General features: G+C 46.8%; 1 protein-coding gene across 2 annotated transcripts in view; it reads right to left on the reverse strand.

Annotated features, from left to right (window-relative positions):
• LOC138102847 (sorting nexin-18-like) overlaps positions 1-18,943 on the reverse strand; it is an 89,083-nt gene that overhangs the window by 23,287 nt on the left and 46,853 nt on the right. Inside the window, exon 2 of one of the 2 annotated variants that reach the window (XM_069000597.1) lies at positions 5,623-6,945. The exons of the other annotated variant lie outside the window; for it this stretch is intronic. Coding sequence (XP_068856698.1) covers positions 6,830-6,945 — 116 coding nt within the window. The 3' untranslated portion in view covers positions 5,623-6,829. Of the gene's footprint in view, positions 1-5,622; positions 6,946-18,943 lie in introns of those variants that run through there. 2 annotated transcript variants of the gene reach the window in all.

Here is an 18,943-nt window from a genome sequence, read left to right on the forward strand (position 1 = left end):
AGATCTTTCCTAGGAATGGTCGGCTGGTGTCGCCTGTGGATTCCGAATTTCGGACTCATGGCCAAACCACTGTACGAAACAATCAAGGAACCCGAATTCAAGTGGGGTAAGACACAGCACAAGGCCTTCCAGGAATTAAAGCAAGCACTCAAAGAGGCCCCCGCCCTGGGTCTGCCAGACCTGACAAAAGACTTTCAATTGTATGTGCATGAAAGGCAGAGATTAGCTTTAGGAGTACTCACACAGCGATTGGGGTCATGGAAGAGGCCCGTGGGGTACTTCTCGAAACAGCTGGACATGGTGAGCGGAGGGTGGCCAGGGTGCTTGCGAGCAGTGGCTGCTACGGTAATCCTAATTCAGGAGGCACGGAAACTGACACTGGGAAAACACATCACGGTATATGTACCTCACATGGTCATAGCCGTCTTGGAACAAAAAGGGGGGCATTGGCTCTCCTCCAGCAGAATGATGCAGTATCAGGCTCAGTTGCGGGAACAAGATGATGTTGAATTAAAAATAACCAACCATCTCAATCCAGCAGAATTCCTCAGGTCCACCCAAGAGGAAGGAGAACTGGAGCATGACTGCATGGAGGTGATCGAACAAGTGTATGCCAGCCGTGAGGATCTGAAAGATGTCCCGATGGCAGATCCCGATGTGGAGCTGTTCACGGACGGATCCAGTTTTATGGAGCATGGAACCAGGTATGCAGGGTATGCTGTGGTGACACTCCAAGAAATAGTGGAAGCTAAAGCACTGCCTCCAGAAACTTCAGCGCAAAAAGCAGAAGTATGGGCGTTGGTAAGGGCATTGGTCCTTAGTAGAGACAGGAAAGTAAACATTTAGACTGATTCAAAGTATGCATTTGGTGTGGTTCACATCCATGGGGCTTTGTGGAAAGAAAGAGGACTTTTGACCTCTCAAGGCTCACAGATCAAACATAAGGAAGTAATAATTCAGTTGCTGGAAGCTGTACACTTACCTAAAGCAGTAGCGATCATGCATGTCCGAGGTCATCAAGCAGACTCCGGGAAAGAATTTCAGGGGAATCGGATGGCAGATGAAGCTGCAAAAAGGGCAGCCAGATTGGTCTGGACTCAAATGGCTCTGATACCGACAAGAGAAAATCCCGCTGCACCTTATTTAGAAGAGAAACCGTGCTACTCTCCGGAGGATGAACGGTTGGCACAAATCACTGGAGCAAGAAGGAATGTTGTAGGATGGTATGTAACACCGGTCGGACAAGTTATACTGCCAGTAGGATTGATGAAAGTAGTCATGGAAACTGAACATAACAAACTCCACTGTGGTGCAGAAGCATTGGTAGAATATCTAAAGAAAATAGTACTCTCTAATTCGATGATAACAATGGCCAAAAGAATAAATGCCACCTGCCCGATTTGCATTAAAAATAACCCGTTGGTTAGAAGACAGGTCCAAATGGGGAAAATACGTGTAGGGCCACAACCAGGGGATTATTGGCAAATAGATTTTTCCGAGTTACCAAAATCTCAGGCATACAAGTACTTACTAGTTTATGTGTGCACCTTTTCGGGATGGCCCAAAGCTTTCCCTTGCAGGACGAATCAGGCCAAGGAGGTAGTGAAAACCCTTCTCAAGGAAATTATTCCAAGGTTTGGGGTTCCTTTAGGAATATCATCAGATAGAGGACCACATTTTACTGCAGGGATCGTGCAGGAAGTTTCTACTATTCTGGGAATTCAGTGGCACTTACACACCCCCTGGAGACCTCAATCTAGTGGTCAGGTGGAACGAATGAATCAAACTCTGAAAAATCAAATTAAAAAGATTTGTCAAGAAGCTAAAATACAGTGGCCCCAAGCATTGCCTCTAGCCCTTCTGAGGATTAGGATTAAACCACGAGAAAGGATAGGGGTAAGTCCGTATGAAATTTTGTACGGCAAACCATATCATGCTGTAACCTATCAAGGGGACCCACATGTAATTGGGGATCAGATGATTGTAAATTATGTTCTGTCTTTAAATAAGACCCTTGCAGCACTGAGATCCACGCTGGAGTGGAATCGACCGTTACCTCTGGACACTCCTGCTCACGATATTCACCCAGGAGATCAAGTTTACGTGAAGAACTGGTCGGTGGAGCCTCTGAAGGAAACATGGGACGGCCCCCATCAAGTGATAATGACAACTTACACCGCTGTCAAGGTCGACGGGATCAACAGCTGGATCCATTACACACGGGTCAAAAAGGTCCCCTCCCGATGGTCGGTGGAACCCCTATCTCCCACCAGAATGGTGTTCAAAGCCAAAAATTAATGCTGTTGTTGTTACTCTTGAGTAAAATAATAATTGTTGAAACCTTTGTTAAAATCACAATACCTGAATCAAGGGTGTGGGTACCGGAGAATTCAAATGTAAATCTTACATGTTTGTTTGTCGATGATCAGGGAGCTGGACGGGACAGAGTCAGGGCACGATGGAAATGGATCACCAAGGATCAAATTCCCGATAAAGGAGTAGAAACGGTCTGGGATGAGAAGCAGCAAAAAGGTAGGATTACCCTGCAGATATCCAATATAACAAAAGCCAGAACAGGAAAATACGCTTGTGTGGTTTGGATAAAAGGGACTTATGATTATGGATTCGTAAATCTTGACATTTTAAATATCTCCCAAACAGAATCAGAAAATAAGGTCCAGGTGAATCTCCCAAATGGGAAAGTAGATATGTGGGACGGACCTCCCCTCAGAATAAAATGTACTCATAGGTTTAAGACAGGGTGTCAGAAACAGATTAGAATGAAATGGTGGAAATGGAACACGACACAGGAAATGTGGAATCCACAGGTACAAGGGACAAGTTGGTGGACGCTGGGAAATGAGAGCAGGGGATGGTTGAATATAACGAACTCAGAGATTGGTAGATCAGAGGGTAAATACCTTTGTGTTATCATTTGTGGTAATAGTGGAGGTTATGGGGTTAGGAAGGTAGAAGTGGTATTACAACAGGAGCGAGGAATCAAGCCTGAACAGGAAATATATAACGCAAAGGAAGGGCAGGATTTGGTTTTAAGATGTAGGATACCAACCGAAAGCTACACTGAGTATGAATGGTGGTTTGGAGGACAAAGCTTGGTGGCTCAAGGGAAATATCAAATTAAAAGAAAACCCCAAGAAATAGTGTTAGTAATTAAAGAAGTCCTAGAACAGCAAGATAATGGACAATACTGGTGTTGGGTTGCTCGAGATGATTGGTGGGCAGCCGGGATGATTAGTGTTTATGTTGAAAGAACAAGGGTGACTCGGCAGGTACTAGAGGATGAAATCCAAACCAAACCAGAGAATCTGATTGTGGGTTTAATTAGGGATTTTGGGCAAACACAAAATGTATCAGCAATCACTGCATGTCTGCCTTTGCCCCATGCGGCAGGAGACCCTATACCATGGGGAATTATACCAGCTCCAGACATGCCTGCATCTAATCGAACAGTTACCTTAAGTTGTACCCAGGAGATTAGGAGCCGAACTAAATTGGTTAATCGGACAAATGTGATAAGGAGGAAAACCCCGAGGACCCGAGCAGATTGTTACAAGCTTCCGAATGCTGTATTTACCAGAATCGGAAGATTCCAGGGAGTAGGATGGTGTGAATACGATGAGAGGCAAACACGAGAAGTCCCGGCAACTGAACAATATTTTGAAATAACATGCCAGAATGTTACAAACACAACTACCATGGAACAATGGCAGACAATCTGGGGACCTAGTTTGTTGGAAACTTATAGTTATATAGGAACAGTTCAATGGTGTATTCATTGGAAGGGACGGAAAAATCAAACTTACTCAAAGACCTATCAAGGACAGGATAGTTGGAGGAAAGATGCACCTAGGATGACCGATTGGAATTGCACTGAGGTCTTCACTTGTGACAGCCCAAGTGAGTCTGTGAGTCTACTGCCGGTAAAGGTACTTTTGAGATTTGGCTGTGAATGTAGGGGATATAACCACACGATAAAAGACAAAAATACAGAAGGAGAGTTAAACTGTAAAACTACATCAATCCGAGCTCCAGGAAATTTAGTTTGGGTAATGGGTCATGGACATTGGACCACTCATATGCCGGTAGATGGTCCAACTACACAAATTACTTTAGGAGTTCCAACTCTTTGTCCTTTCTGGAAATCGACAAAATTGACGGCCTCAGAAATACAAATAAGACATAAGCGAGATATAAGTCAGGAAATTGGGGACATAGGGTTAGAAGAAGGGGAAGATTGGCATGAACCTTCTTCAGGAATTAAATTTGGGTGGGTATTAGAATCTCTCTTTGCACAAATATCATCATATCGAAACAGGGAAATGTTGTACAAATTGTTAGGACAAACAGAAAGGTTAGCATCTGTAACCAAGAAGGGATTCAAGGACTTAAATCTGCAGTTACAAGCTACGTCTAGAATGACAATTCAAAATCGGATGGCTTTAGATATGATATTGTTGAAAGAGCATGGCGTATGTGGATATCTGCATGGTAGAGACGACCATTGCTGCATTCACATCCCGAATGTTACACAAGAAGTGGAAAAGGATATAAGTCAATTAGAACGGATTGAAGGAAAGGTAAATGATATTCAGAAAGAGGCAGAACACAATTGGGTTGGAGAACTGTTCAGCTCCCTGGGAATTCGGATGTCCGGATGGATATCCTCAATTGTACAATATGGAATCATGATTGTTATAATCATTTTAGTTGCCTTAATAGTATATAAGTGTCTTTTAGGAATGATTGTCAAGGAAGGTCAACATACTCGGCGAATAATGAAGGCGATAATGCGAAGAGAAGTCCTGGCAGAACCAGCCGTTCCACCTCCTGCTTATCGCGAAACAGCGACATGAATTGTTGAGCATCCTTGCGAACCCAGAAGAAGCTCGAAGGATGCTCAAAAGGGGGGACTTGTTACAAAAAGGATAGGATATTGGATTTTAGAAGTAGTAAGGCTAAGGCTCTGCTAGGCTGTAAGGCCTCAGGTGTAGAAATAGTTCTCTGGGGAAACAGGAATAGAATGTACTGGGTGGGGAGGTTAGGAATAGTGAATTAGCTGGGCATGGTGAACCTGTTAGTGAATTAGCTGGGCATGGTGAACCTGTCTAAAAGTAAATTGTTCTGGGTTGATATATGTTGTATGCAAGGGGGATTTCAGTGGTAGGAGCTCGTTGAGCATTATCTAAGACTAGACAACCATGGAGAGATATGGCGTAGGGTATGATTATCAATTGTTAATCCTTGTGATGTATGTTTTACTTTGAAGAATAAATCTTGTATGTGTGCCAATGTTTGAAACTGTATAAAGAGCTGAGTGAAACGATAGGCCTTTGGGAAGCCTGATTTGGGACACTAGTCCCCAGGTCCCCGGGCCCTGAATAAAGCACCGCATAAACTGACTCTCTGTTGGTTTGTGTTTGTGGTCGGTGGGCAACAACAGGGTTGATAATATAGAGACGTTTTTGTTATTGCTGAGCAGGGCTTGCATAGAGCCTTTTCTTCTTCTCATACTGCCATGCTGGCAAGGAGGCTGGGGGTGCATGGTGAAATAAAGAACTTAGATCCAATAGAAAAGTTCTGTTAGATAGAACATTCCTTTATTGCAGCTATGGCCAGGCTGGGGACATATTGGGAGTTTATTTCCTATAAACATATCCAATGAAACAACAATTTCCAGGGGTTTAAATACACAGTATCATTCAAGACCTCCCCACAGCCCCCTCCCATAGTCTGCCCATCTTCGTGCATCATAGATGTAATCTCAAATGTTGTCTTGCTGCTCTTTTGTGGAGCAAGACTGCCATCTAGTGTCCTTTTCTTGATATCATTTCGGGGAAGGGGGGCATCAGCTCTTCATCAGCTATCGTCTTCATCACTTAAGATGAACTTTCAGGTTGGCAACTTCCAGCACATGCACATTCCAATTCTGCTGAGTCCCAGTTTTCTTATTCTTTTAATTACCACTAAGTGCATTTCTCTTTAGGTAAAAGATAACCCAAACCTCCTCTTAGCTAAACAATACTTTATTGAATTTGCTCCTCTAGCTAAACAATTCTCTATTGATTAAGTTTTCTGGGGTGTATAGGTCTATGGAGTAATTTCCTGCAGGTGCAGTAAGGCTACTCCTTAATTTTCCCAGGGTTTCTATCTTGTTCTACTGAAACACAGATTTAAACTGAAAACTGCTAAGATAATGAAGTCAAAAAAACCATAAATTCCTTAGTTAACTAAAACACAGGTCCTTGCAAAATTCATAGGACCACAAGACTGCTAGCTAAATAAGATATAACTCCTTTTCAATGGGAATTTGTGAAGAGACACAGCCTGGACAGGGGACCCAAACTGACCAAAGGGATATTCCAGGCTACATCATGTTCAGTATATAAAACTGAATGAAAAAGGAGGAAGAGGGGGTGTCATAGGTTAGCAAGCATAGTCCCGGAAGGGATATCCTTGCTAAGGGGTGCTTACAGCTTCCTCTGGGACCTGATAGAACCTATCAGCTGGCCAGTTTGAATATGGACAATTCTTTAAGCCACTTAAAGTTGTGACCGCCTCTGTGATCCACACTTAAGAATAGACAAACTCCCACCTCAGCTCTCTCTCGTTTCCGGCGCTGGGACAGGTGGCTGCGGGCCCCGTGCAGGGGCCAGCAGGCCCGGCCAGGCCCTGCTTGGGGCAGGCCGGGCCGGGCCACAGCCAGCCTGGAGCCATGGGCCTGTTCCAGCCATGGAACCCCCCCCTCACTGCCTTGCCGTGGGCGGCCAGAGAGGCTCGGAACCACCCCCCCCTCCACTGCGGCCGAGATTCAGCAAAGCGGCACCTCTGTCCGGCAGAGGTCAGGTGACCAACAGCGATAAGCCACATTCCAGCTGCAAGGCCGAGGTGAGATTAACCCTTTTATTGCTGTGAAGAGCTGAAAACCTGAGGGAAGAGAGAGAGGAGATGCTTAAAGCTGAAAGTCTGATGTGAAGCTATGATATATCAGAGTATCCTGTTGTAATTTCATGAAGATATGGGGGGTGGAGTGTTCAACTCGTAAGCAATAGGCAGATGCTGACGCAGCTGTAATTTCATGAGAAGTTTGGACAGAGAGAGATGAACCAGATGAACCAGATGAGGACTTTTGCTCCAAAGAGGAAAGGAGAAAAACCTCAATTCCTAGAGATGCTCCCAGAGATAGTCTTGAAGATAAGAAAGACCCTTTGCTCCCAGGGAAGGAGAAGGGCCTCTGTTTTTTTTTGTTTATGAATGGCTCAACCTTAAAATTGTACCCCAAAAACTTCAAGACTGGACCCTTGAAAGCAGTTGCGGGAAAAGCTGCAAGTCGGGGGAAGGGACTCACATCGTGAGCAGAGAGACTCCTCTTCCTGAATGGACTGAACAATATTTGGAAGTGGGCGGCTGTCTCGGTGTGATACTGTTTTCATAGCACGAGCAAGAAGAGACTTCTCTTTCTAAATGGACTGAACAAGGTTATTATGGAAGTGGTAAACAGACTGAACATCTTAAGGGTTGTCTTTACATTGTCAGTGGGAGAAGGGAGGAAGGTGGGAGGAGGAGGAGAGTTCTGTAGGTGGTATAATTTTTTTTTCTTTTCTTCTTTTAGGTCTGTTAATAAACTTCTTTATATTCTTTCAAGTTGGTGCCTGCTTTGCATTTCTCCTAATTCTTATCTCACAGAAGATAAACAGTAATGAGTATTTTAGACCAAACCACTACACTAAATTGGTGTTTCCGCCCAGTTACAAACCCAACCCGCGACAGGGGGATATTCGGAGTTGCAGTGTTTGTCTACCCATCATCTCTCCTGCACATGGCTGAACACCTGCCTGCCCATAGGAAGCAGGGAATGAATTCCTTGCTTTGCTTTTGCTTGTGTGTGTACCTTTTGCTTTCCCTATAAACTGTCGTTATCTCAACCTACGAGTTTTTGAGCTTTTACCCCTCCAGTTCTCTCCCTGATCCCACTGGTGGGGGAGTGAGCAAGCAGCTGTGTGGGGCTTGGCTGCTGGCTGGGGTTAAACCACCAGGAAGTTAAAATACCACATGATTTGGCATACTTAGGGGAAAAGAGCTTTTTGCATTTTTGAAATGGGGGTTGTGCCTTGCATTATAAATAAAATCTGTCATTTCTAAAATTCAGAGAAGCATGTGTGATTTTTCTCTGTACAACTTCTAACAACTTGTTAACTTGGCTGGGGGGTGTTTTCTCTGTTCTCCGTATTTCCCTACTCTTAAAATAATATTTTTCTCTTTAGTTTGCATTTAGACTGAAGTCTTTGTGGCATCTCCTGTCTGCAGCCCTAGTACAAACTCTCAGTTGCGAGCATAAGAAATTCCCCTTTGGTGTGACCCACTTACAGAAAGACAATAGAGAAGATTTTCATTTTCTTTTTTAAACTGTGGCAGGGAAATTATTAACAAGGTTAAGTGTACACTGAAGACTGCATGGCCAAGGATGCTGGTATTTGAGTGGCAGAGGCCATACTCTGAAGCTGGTGTGCCAAAGAACTGCCAGGAGGTCAAGAGCAGTGACTCTCCCCAGGGGCTGTGAGGTGGTGTCAGGGGCTGGGTTCATACCTTCCTGGTCCCCATGGCCCACCAGCATGAAGGCTAAAAGCTTGGCACCAGCTGCTACAGCTGATTGACCTCACCATCTCCAGCCTGACCCAAAAAAACAACAAAGAAAAATCTTTTTCACATGCAGTGGTTCCAACAGCAGGATCATGCCAGATGATTGGTATTTTCTCCTTCAAGGAGTGAGGAATCTCTGAGGTAGGGCACGATTTGAAAAATACTTAATCCCCTCTTCTGCAAAAAGGACACTTCTTTCAACAAACAAAACCAAGCTTAGCAAAAATTTTCTCTGTGTTTTGTTGGCATAGCAGAAATCCATGCAAGGCTGTGGAAAACTTAAATTTGGGACTTACTGGAAGCCAGATAGAGCTGGTTAAATAAACATGACAATTCTTCAGTTGTCATGTAGGAAAAAGCTTTAGATGTTCTTTCTAGAATGACCAAACTGGAAATTATCATGAAAGCATAACTAAGTTCTGGAGCATGTATATCCTCCAAATTATTTTGCATCAATTAAAACCACTCATTACCATTATATATTCATAACCTTCATTGTAGTGGGTTGACCTTGTCTGGGTGCCAGGTGCCCACCAAGCCACTCTATCACTCCCCAGTGGGACAGGGAAGAGAAAATAAGATGGAAAACAACTAGTCGGTTGAGATAAGGCAGTTTACCAAAGCAAAAAAAGAAAAGCAAAATTTTGCATGCACATAAGCAAAGGGAAAAGTTAATCTCTACATCCCATCAGTGAGTGATGTTCAGACACTTCCCGAGAAGCAGGGCTTCAGCATGTGTAGTGCTTGCTCCGGAAGGCAAAGGTAGAATAACAAATGGCCCCCCCCCCCCCCCCTCCCATTCCTGCTCTCTCCCTTAGCTTTTGTATCTGAGCTGACATCATATGGTATGGAATATCCCTTTGGTTAATTTAGGTCAGCTGGCCTAGTTGTATTCCCTCCCAGGATCTTGCCCACTCCCAACCCCAGGAAGGTTAGAGGGACAGCGCTGTTCAGCAGTAGCCAAAACAGTGGTATGTTATCAACACCTTTCCAGCTACCAATGCAAAGCACAGCACTGTGAGGGCTGCTAAGGAAAAATGAACTCTATCTCAGTCAGAGCCAATACAATCTCCATGCCTTTATTCTATACCATTTGCATCATGCTCAGATCCCACATAATTTATATATCTTTCAACTGTTCAATTGTATTTATTTCTCATTACTGGAATCCTTTCTTACCAACACACTCAACTTAAACTACATCCTTAAATCATCTCTATACAAAACATGCATTTTCATTAACTACTATCCCCCATCCTTTCAAAGACAGATATTATTTTCCCATTTCCTGGGCTTCCTCCATCCCTCCAGATCCATGACATGGGCTCCATGCCATCACGATGAGTGGTCAGGACAGGACACGCAGCACACTTGATCACTGGGTATTGGGGTGGCTCAGCCTGCTCTCAGGCTGAAACCATCAAATGTCAGTCAAACCAGGGCCACCCACTGGGTGGATTTCCCCACCAAGGACAGTGGATCGGAAGGCGGACGAGAAGAGATCTAGGTTACCTCCCCCTGGGTGGCTCCCAATCCTAAATTACCTCCCCCTGTTCCAGAAAGTTCTCCCTTTTTTAGTTATTAATTGATTCCCTGTAATGACTCCTGCCTCCCTGCTTTCCCCATTTGTTCTGAAAAATTGTATCCTCCCCTCTGCTTGTACCCCATTGGTTGTTTTCTCTCTCCCTGCCTTGCTCCACCCCCCCATAAGGGGCGAGCCTGCATTTCCTCGAGGCTTCTCTGGTCCCTGGTACCCCCTGCAAATAAACCTGCTGGAACCCACACCAGAAGCCCCTCCCGCCTTCTTTGCCTCCGGGCTAATGCGAGCCTAATCCACCGGCTGCCCGACGTGCTTCCTCTGAGGAGGAGCCAGCACAAGCACCCATCTCACGCCTATTCCACTGAGCCGTCCAGCGAGGACGTTGTGGAGGCTAACGCTGCGTCGCCTCTGCCCGAGGGCACGCCGAGGCTTGTGGTTACAAGCCCCCGGTTGTGTTAGGTGGGTGCCCGAACAGGGACGACACACACGTGCCTTCCTGCATCGTCCTCGCTGCCAGGGGGCTGCGAGTGTCAGTGATTTGGAGCTGCTGATGCCTCTCGCGGCAGCGAGCTGTGTTTTAAAAGCCGCGCTCTGAGAGGATGTGGCCAACTCCTGCCAGGAGAGAAGCCTGATCCAGAGGACCCCACCGTGCCTTTTTGTTTTCAGGACCAGACGCCTGTGTCTTCTTCTCGTGTGTGTGAGTATTCTTGTGATTCCTGGCCCCTGGGAAAGTATTTTTAATTTCTCCTTTTTGCCGGTGGTGGGTGAAGTTGAGGCTGAGGTTTAAGATGGGAGCTACGCTTTCCCAGCCTCAGCGGGAGGTTTATCTCCAAGTTGGGGAGTCCCTGAAGAATTGTGGGTTAAAGTTATCAAAGGGGTTTTTGAAAAGGTTTGTTAAGTGGCTGTTCTTTTATTTTCCCCAGATGTCCCCTGCTAATTTGAAGTCAGCCACGTTTTGGCAATTTGTGGGCGACAAAATATTAGAATTAAACCAAAGGGGAGATCCCTCCGGAGTGAGGTTTCTCTACATGGTCTGGGCTTTGAGAGATATATACAAAGCTAATAGAAAAATAAAAGAAAAGCCCCAAGTTCTCCCCAGTTCTTCCCAAGTCCCTCTTTCCCCCCCTCGCGTTCCTCATTCCACTACCCTGTCGCTGAGAAGACCGGGAGTTGTAAAATGCCCAGAGGCACAGGGCTGCCACCGTCTCCCTGACTCTCCTCGATCCTCTCAGCCACCCCGCTGAAGTAGCCCTGGCCAGGCTGTTTCGGCTTCTACCCAAACCTGCTCTCCTATGACCCCTTCCCCGGTTGTTCGCCCAAAAAGCAGTTCCCGGTTTTATTGCCCTGAAAATGACGGTGAAGGCTTTTCTTCATCTACTGTTTTGTCCCCTTTCCCTGCTGTTCCTGCACTCCCCCAAAATGGAGGAGACCGCATGGCCTTCTGGTTCCCATGCCTCACTTTCCGGTTCCCACACTGTGCAAACCGGAACCGACGCCATCTTGAACCTGGAACCGGGAGCCTCCTCCGGTCCCTTCGCCGCTCCGGTTACTTATAACCGAGCTGATGGCAACCCCACTTGGAAACCCTTTGACCCTGCTGGGCTCAAAGAACTTTGTAAGGCCCAGAAGGAGTTTGGGAGGGAGAGTCCCTATTTCCGGAATCTCCTGCGGGCCACCCTCACTAATACAGTGCTGGTCCCAGCAGACCTCCAAAGCATTTTTTCTTGCTTGCTTTCTCCAGCCGAATTCGAGTTGTGGGATGACAGGTGGAGAAAGCAACTAAGAGAGGTCCTCCCAATCCTGTTGCAAGACCCTAATAATGCAGGGGTTTCCATGGACCACCTTACTGGTGAGGGGTTGCTTGCCAAGCCACAAGATCAGGCCTGAAACACCCCAGAGCCAGTCTTAAATGCTGTAAAGCATGCGGCGGAGCAAGCATTTTTAATGATGCCCCTTAAATCGGCCCCTCTACTAAATTTTACTGAGATTCGGCAACTTCCAAATGAACCATTCATTGACTTTATTGACAAATTAAAATTAGTGGTAGAGAAGCAAGTGGAAGATACAAGAATTAGAGAAAGCATAATCACTCAAATAGCAAAAGCTAATGCAAATGAACCTTGTAAGAGAGTGATTGACCCTTCCACTTGATCCTCCACCAACGTTAAAGCAGATGATTCGACACTGCACAACCTTAGTTCCAATTGGCCAACCAAATTTAAAAATGAGGGGGAATGTGGTAGGAGCTGCGGGTGCCGCTGAGGCAACGGCACCTCAGGACAAGAGGATGACAAACAGAACCTGGACTTGTCACAGATGTGGCAAGCCAGGACATGTGGCCTGGAACTGCAGAGCTCCAGCCCCGATTAATCAAAGTTCCCCAGCTGTTTCCCCAGGGCAAGTACCATCGCCCACTCCCATGAAGGTACAGCCGGGAAACTGAGGACCCAGCACGGATCTGCGACATAAATAAAGAAGCTGCAACCAGAAAAACTGTGACTACCACTACTGCAACCACGATGGACTCCATCACACCTCGACGGGTCCTCGTGAGTTGCGAAGGACTGAAAGACTGCTGCTTGTTTGTTATAGGAGACACCACGCGTGCACCACCAGAGATCTCAATAACACCAGAGATGGTCCAAGTAGGATCACAAGGACTCTTTACAATTAACATCCAATGTATTAATCCACCTTTCTTCCTTGCAGCTGGCCAGGTTCTCACCCAGGCCATCCTCATGCCCAGAAGTTCATCAGAAAACTACAGTCCATCTGTCTTCTGGGCTGAGGTGGTAGGGGAGGACAAGCCGATGCTAAGCTGCAAGCTTTCATGCCAGGGCTTGGACATCAGCCTAGCAGGGATGATGGACACCGGGGCAGACGTGACGGTCATCACCTCCAACAACTGGCCCTCACATTGGGGGTTGCAACCTGCAGAAGGTGTTGTTATGGGTGTGGGAGGATCCGTGGCTGCCCAGAGAAGCAGGACTCTTTCCCAGATTGAGGGTCCAGAGGGGCGGATTGCAACAGTCCGTCCATTTGTTATTGACTCTGGGTTTACATTGTGGGGCAGGGATCTCATGTCCCAGTGGGGAGCCCGGGTTGAGATCCCATCTCAAGCCCGGGATTTTTAGTAGGGGCCACTGCGGAGCACCCCACCCAGAAATTGAATTGGCTCACTAATAAAAGGGTCTGGGTGGATCAGTGGCCTTTAAAAACACACCAATTGAGAGCGCTCACTGCACTCGTGGAGGAGCAGCTGGGGAAGGGTAACATTGAGCCTTCCAACCGCGCTTGGAACTCCCCAGTCTTTGTGATCCGAAAGCCGGGGACAAACAAGTGGAGACTCCTTCCTGACCTACGGAAAATTAATGAGGTCATTGAGGACATGGGACCCCTGCAGCCCGGAATTCCATCACCCTCTATGCTCCCTAGGTAGTAGAAGCTAGCAGTCATAGACATCAAGGACTGCTCCTTCCATATCCCCCTGCATTCGGACGATGCACCCCGGTTTGTCTTCTCGGTGCCTTCCCTCAACCGAGAGGCTCCCATGCAGCGCTACCACTGGTGAGTTCTGCCACAAGGCATGAAAAACTCGCCCACCAGCTGCCAGTGGTATGTTGCTCGTATTCTGTACCCTGTCCGGAAAAAGGCAGCTAGAGCTGTGATCCTACACTACATGGACGATGTTTTGGTGTGTGCGCCCACGCAGCAGTACCTGGACTGGACTCTGGGGGAGGTAATCAGGGCTTTAGAGGCTGATGGATTCGAAATCCATCCCGAAAAGGTCCAGAAGACCTCACCTTTTAAATATTTAGGACAAAAAATAGAGGAGCAGACGGTGGTGTCCCAACCATTAAAGATCAATGATAACCCCAAGACTCTGCAGGAACTCCATCAACTCTGCGGGTCCATCAACTGGGTGAGGCAGCTCCTGGGACTGACGACTGAGGACCTTGCCCCTCTGTTCAACCTGCTTTGTGGGAATGAGGATCTCAAATCCCCAAGGCAGTTGACAGAAGAGGCAAGAAACTTCCTCATCAAAGTCCAGGAGGTGCTGTCATCTTGCCAAGCCCATTGTTATGCCCCAGGTCTGCCCTTTCAATTTATAGTGTTGGGGGAAATGCCATACCTCCATGGGCTGGTTTTCCAGTGGGACAAGGTGCAGAGGGATCCCCTTCTGATTATTGAGTGGGTTTTCCTCTCGCACCAGCCGTCCAAAAGTATTACCACGCCACAGGAGCTCATGGCTCAGTTGGTGGTAAAGGCTAGGTCTCGCCTCCGTACCCTTGCGGGGTGTGATTTCACATGTGTTTACCTGCCACTAACAACCAATGCACTGGACCATCTCCTTCAAAACAACAATCATCTCCAATTTGCCTTTAATAGTTATTCGGGACAAATATCGGCTCACAACCCGAAACACAAATTGTTCAATTCGGCCTTTAAATTAATTCCAAAAGAAATTCAGAGTCGTGAACCCCTCAATGCCCTGACGATCTTTACAGATGGTTCTGGAGCATCTCAGAAGTCTGTCATCGCTTGGAGGAATCCTTGCACTCAGAAGTGGGAGTCTGATGTGCAGGTGGTCGAAGGATCACCGCCAGTTGCAGAGCTTGAGCGGTTCAACAAACCTTTTAATTTGGTAACAGATTCCACATATGTAGCAGGAGTGGTGTCCAGAGCAGAAAGAGCATCACTCAGAGAGGTGGGAAATCCAAAAATCTATAAATTGCTTTCAAAGATAATCCAAATTGTCTCCCACCGAAAGCAATCCTTTTACGTAATGCATGTGAGGTCACACACTGATCTGCCAGGGTTCATCGCAGAGGGGAGTCGGAGAGCTGATGCGCTAGCCATGCCTATTGAGATGGTAAACTTGCCTAACAGATTCCAGCAAGCCTAGCTGAGCCATGCAATGTTCCATCAAAATGCTCCAGCTCTCATCCGAATGTTCCACCTCACTAGAGACCAGGCGAAAGCCATTGTGGCGACATGCCCCAACTGCCAGAAACCTCAGCTTCCATCATTAGGTCAGGGGGGTTAACCCCCGAGGCCTAGGCATTTGTGAGGTATGGCAAACAGATGTCACCCACTTCCCCCAATTTGGCTGCCAGAAATATATTCACGTTTCAGCAGATACCTTTTCTGGTGCAACCTTTGCCGCAGCCCACAGTGGGGAGAGGGCCAAAGATGTCATCAACCACCTAGTACAGGCCTTTGCTGTGTTGGGGAAACCAAATAATTTAAAAACTGACAATGGCCCTGCCTACACCTCTGCAGAGTTAAACAGATTCATGAGTGAGTGGGGTGTGGATCACATCACTGGCATCCCTCACTCGCCCACAGGCCAAGCCATCGTGGAGAGGAAACATCAGACACTAAAAAGACTCCTAGAACAACAAAGGGGTGGCAATGAGATCGCTGCCCCCATCATAAGACTGTCCAATGCGTTGTTCACTTTGAACTTTTTAAACTGTTCCTATGAGGAACCTGATCCTCCCATAATGAGACACTTCACAAACTCTGCCAAACATAAACTGACTGAGAGACCTGAGGTCCTAATAAAAGACCCTGATACTTTACAGATACCTGGCCCGTACCCCCTAGTCACCCAGGGTAGAAGCTACGGGTGTGTTTCCACCCCAGAGGGTCCAAGATGGAACCCTGGTAAGTGGATCAAACCCTTTTTAACAAAGACATCAAAACCAAAGCAGCCTGAAAACGCAGTAGCAACTGCCTGGAAAAGGAGGAGAAACAAGACCTCCTGAATAAACAAGAAATTCTCCTCCCAGGCTGCAAAGACAAACATTCCCTTTCCCACCTTCTCTAATGTGTTTCCCTCCCCTAAGTGGCCCTTTGTTTTGAAAGAGGGGGAGTCCAAGGGAGCCATTGTTTTTTAAGTTAATTGTATTAGTATTAATTTTATTTATGTTACACTGTCCCTAAAGTTATCTCCCATGACTGCATGATGACATCCCACATGCTGCTGTCCCACCTGCTGCTGCAGCTCCTCCTGTACACTGGGAGCTTCAGCGGCCGGATTCCTTCCATTATCAAGGACATTGCATGGGGTTTCTTTCTGGAGATGTTAATTTTATTAACCCTTCCTGTTTTTAAGTATTTAATTTTAAAATCCCTTAAATCCTCCCTTCCTTTTCAATGTAATAAAAAAGGGGGAGATGTTGGGGTGGCTCAGCCTGCTCTCAGGCTGAAACCATCAAATGTCAGTCAAACCAGGGCCACCCACTGGGTGGATTTCCCCACCCAGGACAGTGGATCGGAAGGCGGACGAGAAGAGATCTAGGTTACCTCCCCCTGGGTGGCTCCCAATCCTAAATTACCTCCCCCTGTTCCAGAAAGTTCTCCCTTTTTTAGTTATTAATTGGTTCCCTGTAATGACTTCTGCCTCCCTGTTTTCCCCATTTGTTCTGAAAAATTGTATCCTCCCCTCTGCTTGTACCCCATTGGTTGTTTTCTCTCTCCCTGCCTTGCTCCACCCCCCCCATAAAGGGGCTATCCTGCTTTTCCTCGAGGCTTCTCTGGTCCCTGGTCCCTCCTGCAAATAAACCTGCTGGAACCCACACCAGAAGCCCCTCCCGCCTTCTTTGCCTCGGGGCTAACGCGAGCCTAATCCACCGGCTGCCCGACGTGCTTCCTCTGAGGAGGAGCCAGCGCACACACCCATCCCACGCTGATTCCACTGAGCCGTCCAGCGAGGACGTTGTGGAGGCTAACGCTGCGTCCCCTCTGCCCGAGGGCATGCCAAGGCTTGTGGTTACAAGCCCCCGGTTGTGTTAACTGGGCACCTACAACAGCCCTGCTCAGGTTGTCATTGCATTCTCCTTGTTCCTTGTAAAATTCATTATATTTTCATGCCATTCCTGATATTTTACCTCCTACAACATACAACTTACACCACCGATTATTCTTCCCCCAAGGTTAAATCTCCTTGAGGCACACACAGGGTCTCCCCATCCTCCTGCATTACCCATCAAGTACACCCTGGTCCTTGGGCAAAGACAAACCCACAAGCGGGTTTGCTTTTTCCCATAGGAGGAAAAATCCACTCCGACTTCCCCAGTCGCTTCCCCATGTGTAGTGCAGGGACTTTATCTCCTCCCGCATTGTGTAGGGGTTTTGTTTTGGCAGGGCCAGGGTGGTTAGCAAATCCCCTAGTATTAACCAGCTAAGTGGCTTCTGCTAAATTTGCATCCCAATCTTTCTATGTCCCATTACCTAACGCCATAGTCTTCAGTAGTCCATTATACCTCTCAATGTTTACAGAGCCTTGTGGGCGATAAGGGATGTGATATATCCACTCAATGCCATGTTTCTTTGCCCAAGAATTTCTAAGGTTATTTCTAAAATGAGTCCCATTGTCTGATTCAATTGTCTCTGGGGTACCATGTCACCATAAAATGTGTCTCTCAAGGCCTAAGATAGTGTTTCAAGCAGTGGCATGGTTTACTGGGTATGTTTCCAGACAGCCAATTGTTACCTCTACCATGGTATGTAGCTCTTGCCTTGTGTTTGTGGCAGTGGTCCAATGTAGTCATTTTGCCAGGCCTCACCTTATTGGAAACCCAGCCACCGCCCTCTATTCCAAAGACAATTCACTTGCATGGCTCGCTTGATGGCAGCACATGTTTCACGTTTATGAATAAGCTGTGTGATAGCCTCCATGGTAAGGTCCACCCCTCAATCACAGGCCCATTTGTATGTTGCATCCCTTCCTAGATGCCTGATGTTTCATGGGCCCATTGGGCTATAAGTAGCTCACCCTTTTGCTCCCAGTCAAAGTCTACCTGAGCTATTCCAATCTTGGCAGCCTTGCCTACCTGTTCCTTGTTCTTCAGTGGCACAACTTTTGGGCGTGTGACCTACCTTCAGAGTCATGTTTTCTACCTGTGCATTGATGCACCTGCCACAATGCAGCAGCCCAGATGGGTTTACCCCTGCACTGCCAATTGTTGCTCTTCCATTGCTGCAGCCACTCTGCTATGGCATTAGCCAGAATCCAGGAGTCAGTATAGAGACAGTACAGGCCACTTTTCTCATTCAGCAATCTCTAGGGCTAGTTGGATGGCTTTCGCTTCTGCAAATTTGCTTGACTTGCCTTCTCCTTCAGCAGCCTCAACAACTCGTCATGTGGGACTCCACACAGCAGCTTTCCACCTCCAATGGTTTCCTATCATATAGCAGGATCCATCAGTAAATAGACCATAGCCTCTTTCATTTTCTGGTAACTAGTTATATGGTGGTGCTTCTTTGGCACAAGTCACCTTCTCAGGCAATGCTTCAAAATCTCTGCCTTCTGGACAGTCTATAATCTCTTCTAGGATTCCTGGGAGATTGGGTTTTCCCATTCGGGCTCATTGTGTAATCAATGCTACCCACTTACTCCATGTAGCGCTGGTTGCATGATGTGTTGAGGGGATGTTTCCTTTGAACATCCAGTGTAGTTTGGGCAATCGCAGTGCCAAGAAGAGACATGTTTCTGTCCCAAAAACTTCTTAGATGGCTCAACCCCCCTCATAGGCTGCTAATAGCTCTTTTTCAGTTGTAGAGTATCGGGCTTCTGATCCTCCAAAAACCTAATAATGTCAGGTTTCTCCTGATGTCCTTTGACAGAGGCTCCAGGTGAGACCCTGCTCCCCAGCTGTAGTGTAGAGTATATTTTCCACAGCTGATCTTGTCTGAACAGGCCCAAGAGCTACTGCATGATCTATTTCCTGTTTGAGC

This window comes from Aphelocoma coerulescens (assembly GCF_041296385.1).
Source record: "Aphelocoma coerulescens isolate FSJ_1873_10779 chromosome W unlocalized genomic scaffold, UR_Acoe_1.0 ChrW_unloc_scaf_2, whole genome shotgun sequence".
NCBI lineage: Eukaryota > Metazoa > Chordata > Aves > Passeriformes > Corvidae > Aphelocoma > Aphelocoma coerulescens.